The 20,622-nt window shown below is 40.1% G+C and overlaps 1 protein-coding gene across 3 annotated transcripts in view; it reads left to right on the plus strand.

Annotated features, from left to right (window-relative positions):
* Positions 1–20,622, plus strand: part of pdzd2 (PDZ domain containing 2) — a 141,787-nt gene that overhangs the window by 113,159 nt on the left and 8,006 nt on the right. For all 3 annotated transcript variants that reach the window (XM_007250471.4, XM_007250472.4, XM_022664893.2), the window contains 7 exons: positions 872–1,004; positions 7,921–8,008; positions 8,405–8,508; positions 9,475–9,646; positions 10,203–11,065; positions 12,641–12,785; positions 17,605–20,371. In XM_007250471.4, coding sequence (XP_007250533.3) covers positions 872–1,004; positions 7,921–8,008; positions 8,405–8,508; positions 9,475–9,646; positions 10,203–11,065; positions 12,641–12,785; positions 17,605–20,371 — 4,272 coding nt within the window. The remainder of the gene's footprint in view (positions 1–871; positions 1,005–7,920; positions 8,009–8,404; positions 8,509–9,474; positions 9,647–10,202; positions 11,066–12,640; positions 12,786–17,604; positions 20,372–20,622) is intronic.

Here is a 20,622-nt window from a genome sequence, read left to right on the forward strand (position 1 = left end):
ATTACAGTAAACAGTATCAAAACCAGTATCAAACAATAACAGAAAACAATATAAAACAGTAATCAAATAAACAAAATAAAAAATATGTTTATAGATCTTGAAAGACCAGTGCAGTAAGACAGCCCAAGAATCTTACCCAACTAAAAGCCTTTTACCAAAGCGAAAAACTTCAAACAAAAGCCTACAAAAAGCATTTACAAGTTGTGGTACTTGCCAAAGGGGGTGTGATACTAAGTGCTCAGCATGCAGAGTACCAAGACTTTATTTTCAGGCTGCTTTGCGTTCTTGTCAATTTAAAACTGCAAAAAACTAAATAGAAATGAAAATGTATTATAAGGAATGCTTAGGTGTGTAATGCACAGTGCTCTTAGTTTCTGGTTGTTTTTGTTTTACCTAATTAATTAATCCCTGTCCCTTTTATTTGGGGGAGTGTCTATGTGTTTGTGTTTGTGTCCGTGTTTGTTGCAGTCTCTGCACGTGAATGTGTGCCTGCCTATGCATGTCAAGATGAAGCATCTGAAAGGCTTGCTTTTCACTTAACAAGAATGTGCACTGGGTGCCAAAACACCATGAATGGGGTCTTTATGGCAGAAGATAGACTGGAGGTCCTGAATGTTGGATTCTGCTGTGAAAGTGTTCGCAGCTGTCCGTGGGGGGAGATAAGAGAGTAATGCACACGTTAAGGTGTATTGCTGTTTGTTACCAGATCTGTCCAGATAGAGAGGCATTTTAATGTGCTGGAAAACTCTCTTTATCAATGTCAAGTGTTTCGCACACTTGTGAAATCTTGGTATATGCTTATGAGGGTGGTCTTTATAAATTTCCCTCTCTCTCCCTCTCTCTCTCTCTTTCTGTGTGTGTGTGTGTTCAGCCGAGGGGACCAGGTGCTGGAGGTAGATTCCGTGAGCTTACGTCATGCAGCACTAAGCGAGGCCTATGCTATCCTGAGCGAATGTGGCCCTGGTCCAGTGAGCCTCATCATAAGCAGACATCCCAACCCAAAGGTAAGTTTGAAAGAGAGTAAAGGATCTATAGGGGGATGAAAGGGGATGGAATTCCTTGCAGACGATGAAGAAAAAAGCCTACTGCCTTTTCCCTTTTTTATCCTCTGTAGATTTAGGCTGATATCTCTTGTAAGATGTCTACTGTTGATGTTGTAATGTCATCCATGTATGAACTTTACACACCAAGTTGACTTTGATATATGAAATGTAACATAGACCAATTCCGTCATTAAGAGATTAGTACAACACGTCGAATGATTCTACCATGGCATTAAGAGAGAAGGTTAAGATGGGATAAAAACATCAAAAAATAAAAATGCTACAAAAGAAGAAATTGAAACAAAAATATATCTTCAGTTCATGGAACAACCACCCTACATCTCTTTTAGTTTGTATTACCGCATTTTTCACACTATAAGGCACACCGAATTATAAGGCGCACTTTAATCAACACTAGTAAGGAACTTTTAATTCAGCAGGTCTCATGGCTGTGAGGTGGGGGGGATAGCTTTTTTTTTTGTAAATCAAACGAGTACTGGATGTTAATCTACACAGATTTCTCTCCTGAAAACTGTTTATTTGGACTGGAGACCTCTGAACAAAGAAAGAGCTAGTACTTAGCTCTGTTAATGCTAATGCTGCTCCAGCAGTGCTAGCCGGGGTTAACAACATGCTAGAGGCCAATAATACTCACCTCTGAACGGCTAAAAAGCTAGCACTTATTGGCTAATGCTAATGCTGCACCAGTCTCCAGTCGATTTTTGGTGTGCGAAAAATATGGTATATAGTTTTTGTTTCAGTTAAAGCGTGTGATTAATCACCATTATCATTATTGCTATTGCTATATGAGATCCCATGATGGACTCACTATGACGGGTTGTGATAACAGATTTGACTCTCAGGATTACAGTTATTAGATCAGCAGGAATGTAGTGTTGAAGTGCTGTATAATATAAGAGCTGTGGTCTTCTCCATGGAAAACAAATGATTTAACCACTCTGCTATGAAGCCGTTTAAAAAGCACACACAACACAGCACACACAAAAGCTTCCCATAAACTACTAGCCTTAAAGAAATATTTTACACATGATGACTGTTCTAATGGTTAAATGTGTGAGGCAGTAATGGTCAACGCTTCTTCAAAGCTGCATCAATATTATGGAACTCTAAAGGATATATAGAAAAAAAACTGTTATAGGTCTTTGTAGTCATGTGTAGACTAAGGACATTGTTTCACCTGAAGCTCTGGAACAAGGTTCATGTTTATGATACTTATGGTCATTTGGTCACATTTGGTTTGGTTCAATTTGATTTCACATCTTGTCATCAGCTGTGTGGGCCCTGTTTAGCTAAGCTTGACACTGATTGGTTTGTAGAAGGGCATGTTGTTAGTTTGGGTTGCCTTTCCTGAAAAAATAAAAGAAAGAACAGATTTATTTTGTTCTATTTTACTGCTAACATAATGGCATATGTATACAAGTAAAAACCAAGCCCATTGCAACTGGACAGGAAAACCAAGCAATTGCCTGGGGCCACAAACTGGCCTGGGGCTGCCAGACAACTTTTCAGTTATTTTCAAATGCTATTTCCAAAACTGCACTTGCAGGATGTGAGGGAGAGGATAAGTGAGAATGAGCATCAGGTGCACCTGTCAAATTCTCAAACAGTAGAATGCATATATCTGCTATATTAAGCTACAAGTAGTAAATCTGTGTACTAAACATAAATCTAAATATAACTAATAGTTACTGTGCATATTTATAAAAGTATATTTTATTTTATAGTTACTACACAATTTGCTCTTTCTTAATATGTTTGTTGTTATGGGATAGTGGTGTTTTTTTTGCGTATTTTTAAATGGAAACATTACTATGTGTACAGTATGTGCATCATATGTAAGCAGTATTTGCATTGTGTAAAATTTTTAATGATATAAAGTATGAGTTAAGTTTTGCACAGTATGTCTGTGCTGTAGGCTCTGTGCAAAGTGTTTATTTGCTGTGGACCAGAGGTTTTGATAAGTTTTGGGGTCTATTATGCTTGGGCCCCCCAAATGCCTTGAAACGGCCCTGAGTATAAGTTTACATCACCCTAAGTTGATCAGGGAATGCTGTTTAACTGGCACATGACAAGTTGCTCATGTCGCCTCAAAGTCGTCTCTAGGAGATGCATTTCAGGCTGCTTGTATTGTTTTGTGTGGCCATTTATTGGTGTATTTTCTTCTAATTTCTCTATATACATGCATATAACCCCAAAAAAGAAGACTCCGTAGTTATAAGCCCCCCCTCCATGTTAAGTGCCCCAGTGCTTGTATTTCTGTCATCTACTAGTGTGAATGCAGGTTTAAGCAGGCTGCATTCAAATGGCAAGGCAGCCTTCTGGCCCAGTTACTTCTAAACTAAGATGTTTTTCAAAGCAAAAACAACTATAAAGCAACACATAAAACCTGCTTTTACTCATCCATCTCCAATTGCTGTGACTGCAACACAAGCAGCAGCAGCAGCAGTTTCACCTACCCACTTTACCCTCCTCCCTTTCATGCTGCCATATGAGCAGCAGTCAAAATCAAACGGCCTCATCCACCTGCTAACGCTCTAATTATCCCTTACTATGAATCATTGAAGCCCGGCTAAAAGTAAACAACATTCCTGTCGCCTGTGCACCGGCGGTTCTGGTTTTTCTCCAGCTAATGAATGAAGATTTTGAGGAACAGCCTGTAGTGGCCTGCGGTGTGTGGGGGGGATGGTTATTTGCGGATGGAATATGCTGACTCCTCATTCTCTGCTAATAAATGATTGCTAAAGCAAATGGAGTGTGAGCTTTAACAGGGTGAAACCTGCTCTAATACTTAGCTTGTGATTAGGGGTTAAGAGAGGTGAAGCACGGTGCTCTTAGGGGTCATTTATCTTTCAAAGCCTGAAGGTAGAGGTTTTCACGATGCCTTGTGTGGACAGGAGGCTTTGACAGAATATAAGATCCTTCTCATTTACGGTCTGGTGGAAATGGAGTCTACTCATAATGATAGATCTAACATCACCACACTTAGTTCACCATAAATCATTGCACTGACCACCAGTAGCTCAACAGCAGCCACATAATCTTTGTTCCCTTAGCTGGGAGCTTTTGCATACCAGCACTGGAACAATGCGTGTACTTTTTACTCATACACCGACTGTCCAAAAAAAAAAATAATAATAAAGTAAATGATGTGGGGTTGATGCTGCAGTTGTTCAGGTCTAGATTCAGTAACAGTATGTGCTGAAAGAATGAGGTCGGCTGACAACCTGAATGTACTGAATATAGACCAGGTTATTCCATCAATGGATTTTTTCTTCCCTGATGATCACGAGCATATTCCAAGATAACAATATCAGGATTCATGGGGCTGAAATTGTGAAAGAGTGATTCAGGGAGCATGAGATCATCATTTTCACACATGGATTGTTCACCGCAGAGTCCATACCTTAACCTCATTGAGAATCTTTGGGATGTGCTGGATGGAGAAGTGCTGCTTTGTGCAGTGGTCAGACTCTACCATCATCAATGCTGCTGCAAGATCTTGGTGAAAAATTAATGCAACACAAAGTGTGAGACCTTTTTTTTTTGGCCAGGCAGTGTAATTTGGACCTGTATTGGTAAAAGAAATTGGCCCTCCTCCTTTTCTCCTTGCTTCCTTTTGTTTTGGAAAATAGGAAAATGTTACCATTTGAACCATTTAAGGCACAATGCAGAACCTGTTAATCAAAACCAGAAAACTTTATATTATATGTTTTAGATAAACTTCACAATTACTTTCCTTGGACACCACTGTCTCTTCTTTTACAAAATAAAATTGCACCTAACTCAAATAGGAAGTCAATTTTCAGCTTCAGCTGCTAGAAGATATATTTCCTTCGAGACTGACAGAGATCCTGCAGTGCATCTCCATTATAAATGACACCTGATAGCTTGTGGCACTACCATTAGACGTTAAGAGGTGTCATACAATCTTTGTCAGGAATGAATTAAGACAGTGAGCTAGACAGCAGAGTTTGCCCAGATCATATATCAAAGACTCTGTGTAGTTCCTGTCAGGAGTTGAGAGTCAGTGTTAGAAGAATCTTCTGAAGATTCACTTGAATCCGTTTATGTGTGGACAAAATAGTGCCTGTACTAATATTCTGTGATACTGAATATTTAATAGCTTTTTGCGATTCTAGCGTACAGATATTGCTTTTAAAGATATTGATTTTAGGGGGTTGTTAGCGATTGATAGATCATTATTTCTTACTATTTCTGACTCATTATTGCTTCACAATGTTCCCTTTATTTTATCCCAACTTTTTCTTCCCAATTTAGACTTTTCCAATTACCAATCACAAGCTAGGAGTAGCGAATAGCTTTTATTTCCTCCAAGAAATATTAAGCAACTTTCAAAACTGCCAATATTTTAATGTAATAGCGCAGCTAATAGCAGAGTCTACCTGTACATACAGGACTGCATGCAAAGCAACAACACCAATACCTTTATCAAATTCGCAGACGACACAACAGTGGTGGGGTTGATCACTGATGGAAAGGAATCTGCCTAAAGGGAGGAGGTACAGAGACTGACAGATTGGTGCACAGAGAATTACTTGTTCCTGAACACCAACAAACATAAGGAGTTAGTCATTGTGCCAAAAGCAGGATGAGCATCAGCCACTGTATATAAATTGTGAGTGGAGAGGGTCTCCAGCTTTAGGTTCCTGGGTACCCACATTTCAGGAGATCTGTCATGGGCAGTAAACACAATCTCGCTGGTTAAAACTTATGGGATACTTGTGTGGTACGGCAGCAGCTCAGCAGCAGACAAAAAGCCTCTGCAAAGAGTCATAAAAACTGCAGAAAAATTACAAACATTCACCTGCCTTCTCTGGAAGACATCTACGCTTCTCGGGGCCTGAGGAAGGCATTCAGTCAGTCCCCTGGTCCACAGTTATCGATGGTCAAGTTAACGTTATTAGTTTTACTCTTTCTGTTTGGGTAAGCCGCATTATTTTAATGATGTAATAGACTTTGCTGATATCCTCCAACCAGCATTTGCCATGGCCTGGAGTTGAACAAAGCAGTAGTGACCTCCTCTGTTTCCCAATCATCCCAGTAGTATTGTTTTTGGAAGAAAATCTTCCTTGAAGCACTTTAAAGATATCATTGCATTGTTTTTTCATTTATTTTAAAATGTCTAGTTTTGGTCTGGTTTTTGTGAAAAAAAAATTGCTTCAGTGATCCAGTATAACGCTGCTTTAGTCCGGTGGAGGAGTGGACGGAGAGAAACAATAGGATTTTGTCCCTTAATCATGAATATTCTTACATACAAACATATTGCCTCTGATTGTCTAACAGCACTGCAACACCAGGAGGCTGTGAGACGGACAACAGTTAGAAATGTTTTAAAATAAAGGCATTTTTACACTAATAACAGTCTTTACAATGTCATATGTTACTTTTCAACATATGTAATGCCCTGCGAAGTGCAGTTCACCCACTAACCTAGTCTTAGAGTCTCTGTAAAACGCGAAATCTAATCTCAATTGTACTTCACTGATGGCGTTCCATAGACAAATTCTAACCATTTGTTCCTTAGGCTCTGAATTACTTGGCAAAGCCTATAGCAATGATGTGTTATTTGCACAAATAACACAGGAATGGTCTGCCATGTTGTTCCTAGCCATATTAGCTCCTATTTGACGAGACGGTGACGCTGCGTGGCTTCAGGTCTGCCTGTGGGCGATTGCAAGCCAAGGTGGGCGAGGCCATGAATACTAATTCACGGGTTGACGTAGAAACGGTGCTTTTCCTGATCAACTTGTTTTTCTGAATATTTTCTTTTACTATTTACTGCAGATAATGGAGGTGGATTTTAGCAGAAAGGACACCTTAAAGCTGTTTTCGAAGGTTCCTCAAACTACCTTTTTCTGTCGGGTGCTCTGTGCAGCCTCAGTCTTGACAGTGGTTTGCAGTAAATTTCACACCTGCTATTTTGGTTCAGACCAAACTGAAAAGTCAACAATTTGATTTACTGTAGCTTTAGAGTGTGACAGTTTTAGATAGGAATGTGGGATGAGCAATACTGAAGAGATTACTTGCTTTAGAAAAAAAATACAGCCATGTAAAATGATAGACTAAGAACTGTGCCAAAATAACTGTGAACCCTTTATTATGACAAGGTTTGTAAGTGCGGAGTAAAAGCATGGCATACCGTTCACCCTTTCATCCTTTGCTAGAATTTTCTGTTGGCACGCTTATACAAGCTGTAATCAGTACGTGTAAATGCTGCTTTTATAGCTATACAACACAGAGCAGAACTGAAATTATGGCTTTTCTGTTTAAATGAGTTCGGTTTTGATGTAGTAAGAGTTTATAAAGAAGCTGCCACTGCCAAGAACATCCAGAAACAGAGGAGCATGAAGATGTCCAGGCTTCTACTTTGGACATTATTAGGAAACAATCAGATTAAGAGGAAGCTCTCTGTCATTCATTGTTTCCATCCTGCTTAAACTGCAGCCAGTCTACAGTATATATAGTATGTGTAGTGCCATCTGGTGGCTGCTACCTTTAAGTTTTGCAAAAATAAATAAATAAATGCTGTAGTCTGCCAGATCCAGTCAGTGTGAAGCAGATTAGCACATTTCTTGTGGCTTATTCTCAAATCTTCATCTTAAAGCTCTGCTTATTTTGTATTATTTCAGGCATGTTTTTCCTTTGTACTTTGTTTGGAATTTGACCTATTTGACCTATTGTGATGCACTTCTGTAACTTTGCTCATATAATTAAAAATACATATTTTTATGTTAAATTTTATTCCATTATTTGATTTGCCTTGTAATGTGTTTGTGTTTACACAAACTCTTTTTCAATTGAGCCACTAAAACTGGAACACACCTGTGCTTATTAGGTGTCGGAGCAAGAGATGGACGAAGTGATCACGCGCTCCACCCACAGAGACAGTTTAAGCAGGGACAGTCATTCTTCTCACACTCTGGGTAAGCTGCACCTCATCTCCTTAGCTGCAGACATTCCCCAACCTCAGTGAAGCGCCTTGTTATTTAAATGATGTAATTCTCTCATAAACCTTCAAATGGTTTTTATTTTCACCAACGTGTCTTTCACTAAAGTTCCTGGAACTCACTTAAAAGCTGCCACTGCTACTTTTCTGTGGTTCCTATCGTCATACCTAACATTGTTATCTTAATTTCTTTTTTTTTTATTGTTGTTGTCATTTGTCACTCATAGTGTAAAACTGGCAAAGAGGAGTTTCTCCATTTTGTAAAATTGTTGTTCACTTCCTTTTATTGGGCTCTTTTGGAAATTGCAGCGCACTATAACTTCGGATCACAAGGCTCATTCAAAGCTCATTACTGTGTGCTTTTTCTGGCCAGGACTGCCGTCCAAGAGCCCTTCTCCCACTGTGAAGGCAAGGCAGGGCGAGGGCAACCAGGCTCTCAGCTGGACCATGAAGAGGTTCTTAGAGCCAGCCAGTCGGGTAAGCGTCCAACTCAAGCACTGATACAACAAATTAATGTTTCAGTTTAAAGGCCAAGTTGGTATTTCACTCTTTTCAGAGTGAAAGAATCTGGTGATTTTAGCAAATTCTGTTGCACTTATATTTATCTCCAAGCACCATGATTGCTCAGGTTGCCAGCAAAAGCGTTTAAATCCAGCAAAAAGTCCTGGGACCTACCAGACCCCTTGTTTTTAGAATTAAGATTTTGCTATTTGTAGGTATATATTTGAGTAAAATGAATATCGTTGTTTTATTCTATAAACTACAGACAACATTTCTTCCAAATTCCAAATAAAAATATTGTCATTTAGAGCATTTTTTTTTGCAGAAAATGAGAAATGACTAAAATAATAAAAAAGATGCAGAGCTTTCAGACCTCAAACAATGAAAAAGAAAACAAGTTCATATTCATTAAATTTTAAGAGTTCAGAAATCAATATTTGGTGGAGTAACCCTGGTTTTTAATCACAGTTTTTATGCATCTTGGCATGTTTTCCTCCAACAGTCTTACACACTGCTTTTGAATGCCACTCCTGATGCAAAAATTTAAGCAGTTCAGCTTGATCTGATGGCTTGTGATCATCCATCTTCCTCTTGATTATATTCCAGAGGTTTTAAACTTGGTAAAATCAAAGAAACTAATCATTTTTTTCCCCAGAGCTTTATTTGTCTTTGCAGCAATAGTAGCAGAGGCACACTGATGCCATTTATCATATTATTTTGCCCTCTCCCAATTCAGTAAAAGTACTACTTTCAATTTAAAAGCTCTGAAGGTTTAAAATCTCACTGCTTCTGCTTAATATCAAATAACTGCACCATGTAAATTACATGTAAAAAATACCTCTAAAAAGGCTTTAACTCCAATACCTCAGTGATCCTCTGTGCCTTATCCATTTTTGTAAACATAATAGACTGTTTTTGTATTTATGTATTTTTTTCTTGCAGCAAGGTTCTTTAAGTTCTGAGGCGGAGCTTTCTCAGTACTTCACACATGATGTTCCCACCCAGTCTTCTCTCTCAGAGACTATGGCCACGGGCTCCAGCGATGAGGACGTGGTTCACATCAGCAGAAGCTGTAATACCTCGATGGATGAGCCAACAGCAGCACATTCACATAGTAATTGTTTTTTTCATTTCATCATTTTAGTTAAGCCACTCCTAAAGTACATTTACAAAGATAAGGACTTTATCCAGAAGATTTTGTTTAGTTGTCATCTAAAAAAATATAAACTAATACAACATACAAATAAATTCAAAGTGTTTTAAATATTAAATCATGTGGACAGTAAAGTGCAAATGTCTCCTAACACATGAGAAAGTAAATGTCAGAGCAATTTAACTGAGTGATAAGTGTTTGCTTGTTTGTAAAAACACAGTATTAGAAGAAAAAGCTGGAATTATTATGACTTTTTCCTGCATTAATGTTTGTGATTATTCTAAGTTATATGGTGTTTTAGATGCACAGCACCTCAGGCACCTGTCTAAAAACATGTAATTCATTCAAGTCTGTCCACAAGGGGGCACCATTAGGACTTATATAGGTTTCACTGTCCATCTTATTGCCCAGATGTCTAGTTTTTAAACAATTTAAAATTTGCTGTAATATCAAGGATATTAAGTAAGCATATTTTAGTGCATCACTAATAGATGCTATTGTCTTCTATTTTCTACAGCTTTTAAAGATACTGAGAGCAACCCCGCGTATGCAGACGGCTGTAAATCTTCAAGCGCTGTTAGCCGAACCACAGCTGACCCAACCCGGCAGGCCAGTGTGGGCAGCAGCCCCAGCTCCGTCCGCAGCCCCTTGCTCCGACAGCGCCGGGTCATATGCTACGAGGATGAGCCCAGCGACGAGGAACTGGGGCCAGACGGGGACTCCAGATCCTTCCAACGGCTGCACTGCAGCATCCCTCATGATTCCAGCCAGAACAACCAGCAGGAGGATGACTCGGGCATTGTCATGGCCACATCTTCGGTGGAAGTAGACGACGAGAGTCAGGACAGCAGTGAGGGTCACAGGCACAGTGAACCAGCCACTCCAACTTACGGCAGCTCTTTGGAGTCGGAGGAAGGAGGCGGCCTCCCGCCCGGCGCAGAGTCGCCTTTCATGCCTATTCGCTGCTTTGAGCACAGTGCTGGAGGAAGTGGAGCTAACCTGGGCGTGAAGAAGGAACCGCACCGTGAAGTGCAGGAGTCAAAGCGCTCACCCAAACTGGAGCACAAAGCCGTGACACGGGTCAAGAGTATGATGAGCATCGAGTGCCCTAACCCTCCACAGAAGCCCAAAGGTGAGGAAACTACAGCTACAACAACGGCCAACCCAACTCAGACTAGCCAGAGCGGGGCACGGACACCTGGCAGACCCCAGCACCACTGCAGGAGGGGCGAGGCCAGTGAACTGGCTGGCATTTGTACTATTGAGACTGTGGTTCTGAAGCGCAGTGAGACGGAGTCCTTTGGACTGGATCTGGAGATCAAATCATCCCCTCTGAAGGTGCTGATCACAGGACTGAGGCCTGGAGGAGCTGCAGAGAGGGTAAGCACTCTTACTTAAAAAAAAAAAATGCTGTATGTCATGTTTCACTGTTATGGATCACATTACATAACTTGCATATAATAATGTAATTAAATTGGATCTTGCAAACCTAGATTTTAGTGCATGTCTATTATATAACAGTGTGACCTTACTGTCACACTTTGCTATGAAACAGTTAAAATGGGTTAAATTGAAGAATGTAGAAATTAGGGGGTCGATTTTAAGATGGACATTCGGACATGGACGATTACATGAAGTGGAGTTAAGTAGCGAATGTCTTTTGTGAATCGGTTCAGACCTGAATCGAGACATCCAGTACTTGCCTCTGCATCATTTTTTCCAAACAGTGGAAACTAGGGGTGGGTGATATGGTTCTAAAATAATATCACAATATTTCATGGTATTTTCGCAATAACGATACTTTTGGCGATATGACAAAACACTAAATAAAAAAAATATTTCAAGAATACACTACTGCAACAAAATGAAAATTCCATTTTATTATTGCATACAATATGATATGGCACACCCCTAACTGAGATACTAAAATATACAAGATTTTAATCATATTTGTAGAAGTCAATGATCCAGAATGACATGATACTAATAATGCACTCCATATATCCAGGATCAAAGTAAAATAAATTATACTGGAAAGATATAATCTGAGAAATGAGAGCAGTGTGAATTTTTTTCTTTTGCTAAAAAACAGCAAAAATGTAGTATCCTGATGTGATAATTAGGGGTGGGTGATATGGCACAATATTTCAGGGTATGATATCATTCACAATATAAAAAAATGTTGATGATATTATTGTGTACGATACCATATGGCACACCCCAAGCTTCCACTATGCTGAAGACTCTCAGGCACTCTCACTTGCTCGCTCTGTCTCTCATACACACAGCTGATAGCACATTTCCTCTCTCCAAGATATGTTAGAATATGGAGCTACACTTTATTTATTTTATTTCCTCCATTAAATCTTCCACTTAAACTCAGTGACACAACATTGTAATTATCATTTTTGTATTGAAATATCTTATTTTTTTCAAGTAAATAGAAATAGTGTCAAAGAGCCTATTAAATATGGAAAAATTAATCCTTTATAGAAGAAAAAATGCATCAAGATGTATCGATAATCCTTTTAAAATTACATTGCAGAATCTTAATCAAAATGTAAGGTGCCTTGAGAGTCCCACCCCTAATAGCTACGTGTTCAGGCAGTAGAAAGCATTATTATGGCAAACTACAAGGGTCAGCAAATAGGTTAAATACTTTAGGAATCCGAAATTTGGGAAATCTTAAATCTTAAATTAGTCAGACATTTTACGTGCTATTGATATTTTGGATTTCTTTCGACAGCAGCCTTAAACTGTGGACATGTACAGTATCTGTGTAGATTGCCTTAGTATGAATATTGTGATGATGCCAATCCTTCAGTAGAACGGTCATAACTTACTGTACTTTTTCTAGCCTGCACTTTGGATATTTACTCAATAAAAGACATGACAAGAACATATGATCAGATTCACTTATTTGTTCTTGCAACTTTGTTGTTTGTTATCTATTAGGAAGCCAGAGGGAGAATGAGTGTGGGAGATGAAATCATAGCCATTGGCGACACCCCTGTGTGCACCTCGTCCTATCAGGAAATCTGTGACCTCATGCACAACCTGCCTGTCACTCTGACATTAGAGATCAAGAAGCCTGTCTCAGGTGAGCTGTTTACAAGCAGTGCTTTCTTTACTTAAACTTGGGTGTCTGTTCTGTCCCTCCCTGTTGTATATTATATTATACTAATACTCATACTAGCCACAATACTTACCTGCTTCAAACTGAGCATTGTTCTGTGACTAAATTTCTTAGCTGAATTAGTTTAATACTTCTTGATCAGCTATAAATTATTTAATGTGCACTCATTGACAAAAAAAGTGTTTCCCCTCACTGTCAGAGGCTACTTTTGGAAAGTGTACCTCTTGATGAAAGATCTAAAACATTTTTTTAAGATCTAAGATATTTTGCTCGGTTGAAAGACTTTGAAAGGGGGGTGCATCATTGGACTGAGAGAAGCATGATGGTCCACTGTCTAGGCCATCCAACTAGACACCATTGTCTTTGTTTGCAGTGGTGTTATGAACAATAAATATGAACGACTTTGAACTAAAAACATTCTGTTTGAGAACTGACAATGTTCAGGTTAAAAAATGGAGGCCTCCTGGTGAGTGTATTAATCTTGCCATTTTTGTGGAGCACTCCTAGTCAGTTACCCCTAGAAGTGATATGAGGTACACTAATAACTCTAATAACACTAATAAAGTTATATGTGCAGTATTTCCTGTGCTTGTGTGTTGCTTCTAATAGCAGAACTTTTAACTGGCATTTATTAACAAGATAATGCTCACCCACACACAAGAAGAGTTTACCAGGAAAGTCTCTGCCAGTTAAATCATTTGCCAGAATGGAACCGACATGGAACTGGCACTGCTCTGGTTTGTGAACGTAATTTTAAACCAGTTCGCCACGGTTTCACCAACAAAAGTAGGTTTCAGAACCAGGAACGTTCATTTGCAGCTGGAACAGCAGGAACCGTAACTGCTGCTGTGCAATGCAGCTGTGCAATGCAGCTGTGCAACGGCCTCTATTGATGACGTATGATGTGACGTTTTGGCGGTTCCACTAAAGCGTCAGTGTTAAAAAACCGGGGCACAAAAATACCAGGTGAGATAAATTTACTTTAATAGTGTTTTAACATTTTGCGTGTGTAAATTTACTTCTCGTGAGCACAAATGTAAAACTCGCAAGCAAAGAAAATGGAACTGCGTGCATGCTGAACAAAATATCGCTTTTGAGCTTGATTTTTCTCCTCTCGGGTGTTTTTTTCCTCTCAAATTCACAGTTGTCCTTACGCGCCATGTAAATTGCCTGCGGCTTCTTCTTTTGCTTGACTGAGGCTTTTGTGCTTGAGTGTTGAAAGAGGTGGTTTTGACAGTTTGGGGGCGGGGTCAGGGTCGCCTTCCTCAACGAATGTCATTGGCCGATATCTCCAGCAGGGCTTGTGACGAACCGCCTACTACCAACAGCCGGAGGAGGACGGAGAAAGAAAGAAGGAGCCAATAACATTTGCTGAGGAAGGTGACCGTGACCCCTCCCCCAAACTATCAAAACCACCCTTTTCAACACTTGAGCGCATCTTGAGAAAAAAAAAAAGCCCCAGGCAATTTACGTAGGAGGAGAACTATGAATTTGAGAGGAGAAAAATGAAGCTTGGGACCAATATTTTGTTCAGCATCCTTTTTTTTTTTTTTGCTTGCAAGTTTCACATTTGCGCTCCTGAGAAGTAAAACTCACCTGGTGTTTTTGTGCCCCCGATTTTTGACATTGATGTGACGCGATACACCACGTTTCTTAAAAGCCTGTACGGAACTCGTTCAATAACCAGAGGTTTTTTGTGGAAAAGCGCTAAATTTAAGCATTTATGGGACCAGCTGCAGTGCCAGTTTGATCACCCTACCAGTGTGCAGGATTAACAGGCCCAGCTGCAACATCTATGGATAAATATGTCTCAAGACTCCAGGAGGTTCCATGTGGAACCTGTATCATCTTGTATCCCAGCTAGAGTAAAACCAAATGGGCATTTTCTTTTTTGCCAATGAGTGTATTAATGAAAAAAGCAGTCTGCATTTGGTGTTCTGTGTAGTGTGAAGTTGATATAGATGGCTCCACCCTTTTAAGAGACTGTAGTGCTCCACTGGCTCTCTAAAGCAGAATTATCCAAACACTTGTACGATCATTTATTATGTGACCATCAAAGTCACAATAGAGATCAATGGTCTACAGTCTGTGTCAGCACTGTAATTTCTAATAAAGACAACAGTCTGTATTTCCCCTTGCTGCCTTAAAGATGTAGGAGCACAGCAGGCTTTCCCTTACTGGCAGTACCCCTCTCCACCTCAAAGGGAACTGCAAGCAGCTGGCTTTGTATCCATGGTGACTATTGATTAATTTATTACCATAGTGCTAGACTGCCATTGATTAGTAGTAGTTCAGTAGGTTCTAGTGCCTAGCCTTGTTGTAGTATGTACGTTTACTGCTGCTGTTTTGAGAATGTTTTATTTTTGTGCATGTTCCAGGAATCATTAGATGGTAGAGAGCTGTTAATCAAGCCTTCTTTTTTATTTAACAGCAATCAAGTCAAGAAAATAACCCCAGTAGAATGATTGTCATGTGTCTGTCTGTCCTTCACTGTAGAGTCCCCTCTGGTTTTGTATGTAGTCAAAATATTATGACCATCTCCTTGTTTCTACACCCATTATCTATTTTTTTTTTCAGCTTCACTGAGCATATAGAAGCACTTTATGGTTCTATAATTAGGTATTATTGGGGTGGTGGGGCATTCTCAGCTGTTGGAGTTTTTAAACACCTTAGTCCACTAACAGCATCCTGTAGGAAGCATCCTGTGAGCACTGAGGAAGAACTAGAGGATGACCAACACAAACTGTGCCACAAAATATGAACTCCTGTCTCTTTATATCTTTATATCTACAAGGTGGTGCAGCTAGGGGTAGGTGCGTTTAATAGAGCGAACAGTGAGTGGATGCAGTGTTTAAAAACTCCAGCAGCACTGCTGTGACTATTTTACTCATAGCAGACAGTGTCACTGCACTGCTGAGAATAATGACCCACCACCCAAGTAATAGTTGTTCTGTGATGGTCTCTCCTATGGGGTCCTGGCCATTGAAGAACAGGGTGAAAGGAGGAGGATAAAGTATGCAGAGCAACACAGATACAGAACTACAGTCAGTAATTATAGAACTACAAAGAGCTCCTATATGAAACATGGACTATTAATGTAGAAATAAGAAGGTGGTCATAACAATCTGACTGAACTGTGTATGCCCATCATGTAGTTTTAAAGCTGACGCATCCATGCATCCAAATGCATGCTGGAATGGGAGAAGTAGAATAGAATTCTTGCATTTCATTGCAAAATGTAAATATTGTATTATGAATGTTTTTTTATGCCTTATATCTTTCTGTTCAACTGTATGTAATAATCTGCATATGTGAAAGCAAGCCTACTTTATATATGCATCATGATGTAACTCTTGGAAATAGTCCTGGAGAACTTCCCAGGAGTTGCAACCCCTTTGAGATCCAGACAGGAATGAAAAGATCAGAGGCTTAAGTTGTGTGTGAAGTAGAGGAAATTCAGTAAACTGAAGAAATGTGAACTGCCTCCAGTAAAACTGTTTTTAACATTGCTTGCTGCAGTGAAAACACTACTTTTGTTACATTTGCTCTGTTATGATGTCTTAGAGCTTTGATAAATAGCTAAAATATTGTTAGATGGGATTTCTTTTAGCTCAGAGGAGGTACAGAGTGTGAACAGAAGCCAAATGTTTCGTTTGGAGTCTGAGACTCGTGATGGCTTTCATTAAGTTGAGCACAGAATCTTTCCAGAAATGTGCCTCAGGTACAGCTTTGTGCTTCAGGCTGGAGACTGCAGGATCCCTGGAGTAGGGTCAGCTTTAAGGAATGTGTAATTTGATATATTAGTTTAAAGGGTTTTCTGGGAAATCTTCTGGTAAAAAAAATGGAATGTTGATTATTAATCCAGGCACCGCATGGGACTGCGAATTTAATGGTGCATCTAGATGGAAACAATGGTCTGAGTACAAGCAATACGACATTCTTTTTCTTCAAAACAGTTTTCATGCACTGTTCTGAAGTCTTTAAATAGGCAAGACAAACAATATCAGTGAAATGAAGTGAAGAATTTAATTGTTAAGCAATACTTGTAAGTATCATTTGAGATCAGCGTATTTAGAGCCCACACAGATCAATAAACATTGAGGGCAGGACTGGATGCCACATTAACCTTACTATGCAATGTGGTAATGGAGTCAGCCACATCTAAAATGCTGTCAAACTCTGTCAATTTACTGCACTGCATTGTATAGCTCAGAGTACCTTTGCCTGCTGTGTTTTGGTACTCACTGTACTGTATTGGACTGATGCATGACGCACTCCCAAGAGGGATATCCAGTTATTGGTGTTACTCAGCTTCCTCAAAAACTTGTTATTGTTACAGATTCTGCAAATCTACAATTTGACTTTTTTTAGGACTCAGGACATAGAACACTGGCTTTATTGGGTTTCTGCAGATATGAGTGTGGTCTGTATTGCCATCTAGTTATTGAATGAGGAACTGCACTGTCCTGTGACTTCATGGACTTATCAGACAATGCCAACTGATTGGTATTTTCATCTCTGGTAATCATGCAATACCTGGTTTGGCTTATCAGGGTTTTATTAGGTTCAATCAGTTGTGCTGCTGGTAAACAATAAAATAATTGATCCTGGTGAAATCTGACACTAAACTAAAATAATCAGTAATGTATTGCTGAATAAGAGTTTTACACATCTGAACAGTTTGCTTTGTCACCATATATGACTGTTGCACTGTACTGTGCAATATCTCAATGATATTTGAATAATTTTATCTAATATTTTATACTTCTTTTCCTTTCCACAGCTGTAGATCGACTCTCTAGTTTAATGATGTCGTCTGGCTGTGAACTGTCTGCTAAGACAGAGGCACCTAAAGCTGCCTTGGAGGAGAAAACCAGCACAGACAAAACAGTGGTTGAAAGTATAGAATGTTCTTCTCTTGAATCAAATTCAAACAGCACGGATGAAACCACATCTAACGAGGTACCCGTCACTAATATTGACGATGTTGTAAGTGAACTGAACTCTTTTGAAGAAAATGTGAACTCAGACAGAATACAGACTGTTCCAGAAGATACTGAGACTACTGCATGTGCAGTAGAAGAGAAGGAGAGTACGACTACCGTTCCACTACGACCAAAACTTTTGGATTTCTCTGTTTTGGATTCAGAGAACAAAGGTTGCCTTTTGCCAGTAGGGACAACATTTCTGAACAGCTACTCCAGGAATTACAGTCAGCTCTCGAATGAAGACGCAGCCCTTTCTGTGAAAGGGTTTGGTGAAAAAACAAGCATGTACAATATGTTGGATGAAAGTGATTCTGAAAGTGACTCCACAGCCACAGATAGAGCTGTGAAAGCTGAGAAGCCACCGGATCGCTGTAAAGATCCTCAGGACACGGACTCTGATGAGGAGATTGAGCTGTGTTATAGCAAGATTGAGTCAAGTCAAGAAAAAGACAATTGTGTTTCGCATAAAGGGCAAATCACAGGAAGTCAGACAGATAAAGAAATTATTCCTGAGGATGTTCTTTCTCTTAGGAAAGAATCTCCTAACATATCTTCCGCCACCTCTCCCATTCATCCAGTATGTTCCCAATCAGCAGGTTTAGAATCAGCTGTGAATGGAGATACTAAACAACTTCCTGCAATGGACCAGGCAACCTGTGCGACTTTGTCAAACCCAGAACCCTCAGAGTGTAGTGCTGATGAGAAGTGTGAAACGATTGTGACTGTACCCGTCACAACCAGCGAAACACAAGTATCATCAAGTGTCAGTACTCCCCCTGCAGGCTGGAGTAGCCGCCATGTGACCCCACGGAGTCAGGACAGGACATCCAAGATGCAGACAAATTCATTGTCAACCTCAGATAAACCCAACACTGTCCAAATGTCACTCACCCAAGCTGTACCGGAGCCCAAGGCTTCAAATTATTCCAACGGTAAATCCAGTGGAAGAACATCCACCACACAGACTACAAAAGACAAAGAGAAAGATAAAACTCATTCTAGTTCAGACTCCAAATCACTTCTTTCACAGTCTCAAGCTAAATCCGCCGCTAACTCCCCCCGGCCTTTGGGACACAAATCTCTGAGTGATACGCCGGTCTCACCTCTCTTAAATAGCAGGTTCAAACCAGAAGAAAAGAAATCCAGCACCTCTGCCAAGCTTAAAGGTTTAAGTATTAAAAGTAAATGCAAAGGACAGGAGCAGCAAGTCTGCAGGCCAGCCAGGGCTGAAAATGTATTGCCAAAAAAGGCCCATTCATCGCCTGTTCAGTCCCCGAAGCTAGCAGCCAGGAGAAGCACCCCTACAAATAGTCCAAAAATGATAAGATCACTAGAGAAGAACTTAGTGTCCTCTATTAAAACAAGCCAAGAGAGAAGTGCTTCAAATGCTTCAAATATTTCAAACGTGCCCAGCACCTTAAAAGCCAATGGACCAGAGTTAACGGATGGTATAAAGGAAGAACTCGTTTCTGAAACCGAGAAAGAAAATTCCTTTTCTAAGCAGAATGAGCTCATATCCAAGTGTGAGCCAGCAGCTTCTAAACAAAGGACTTTCATTGAGGTGCGTCTCTCATCGTCTTCCTTTCCATCCCCTCCTTCATCCTCTCCTTCATCCTCAACCGTTCTGGCATGCAACGAAACCTCGAATGTCAATATTTCAAGCATTCAAGTTCAGGGAAGTTCAGTTCACCCTTTAGAGCAAAGTGTTTGTATTGGAAGCTCAGCAGAACTGTTGGGAGAAGTATCTAGCAATGTAAGCAATGTGGATAGTAGTCTCATGAACGCCAAGATATCATCTCCTGGTCTAAAATCAGGAAGATCAAAACTTGATGTTGCACTGGGACGAAGGAGCTACTCCACAGATACCAGTGGAGCTCTGGATCCCAACCCTTTTTCTGTCAGGCAAAGAATAAAATCGTTTGAGAACTTGGCCGGCTTTGATCGTCAAGTTGTAAGGAACATAGACATCCAGTCTTATGCTCTTACCTATAAGGCTACACTCAATAGAAGACTGTCAGGTTACATGGGCTCTTCTAGCAATCAGTCCACTGACTATCGTTCATTGAGAAGGAGCTTCAGCTCTTGTGTAGACAATTTGAACTCATCACTACCACCACAAAACTCCTTTACAAATGGGGTTCTAAACAATTGTAACCAATCAGCGACAGATAAAACCACTGAACCAGTCACAGAGGAGAGGGTAGCAACTGAAAACGCTGTACCCCAGTCCAGTCCAGTACCACACACTCCACCAGTGCTGCGCTCCCGGAACGCCCGGTCCCATGGCGGGGTGTCACGGATAAGACTGAGAGAACTGAGGGCGCTTAGCATGCCTGAGCTGGACAAGCTGTGCACAGAGGACTTCTCACGCAACCCTGGCAATGTCACATTCAAAACAGAGCTGGAAATCCACCCTATAAGACCCACAGAGCCACCATCCGACCATCAGCAGTGCACTGTGGTAACCAGGGTGAGCATGATTGACCCGGAAACTACTGGCACTGTCAGCAATGGGGGGCACACTCAGGAGCAAACTACATCACTTTCAAGTTGGTCTGTCAGGTGAGTAACTTTCACTTAAATCCCTGCATTTATGAATTTTATGCTAGTTATATAAAGTAGATTTCAGTTTCAGAACATTTAATATTTTAATGTTCAAGGGCATAATAATTCAGCATTGAAGTTTCACAAGTTTTTTTTTATATTCAGTCTCTTCAGTGTTCAGTTAATGGTAATGTCAAAAGAAAATATTCCTTTTTGCTCTCAAACTACTTTCAGTAGCACTACTTTTGTGCCATAGATTTCATGGTTCA

Source organism: Astyanax mexicanus, chromosome 22, assembly GCF_023375975.1.
Source record: "Astyanax mexicanus isolate ESR-SI-001 chromosome 22, AstMex3_surface, whole genome shotgun sequence".
NCBI classification, from domain to species: domain Eukaryota; kingdom Metazoa; phylum Chordata; class Actinopteri; order Characiformes; family Acestrorhamphidae; genus Astyanax; species Astyanax mexicanus.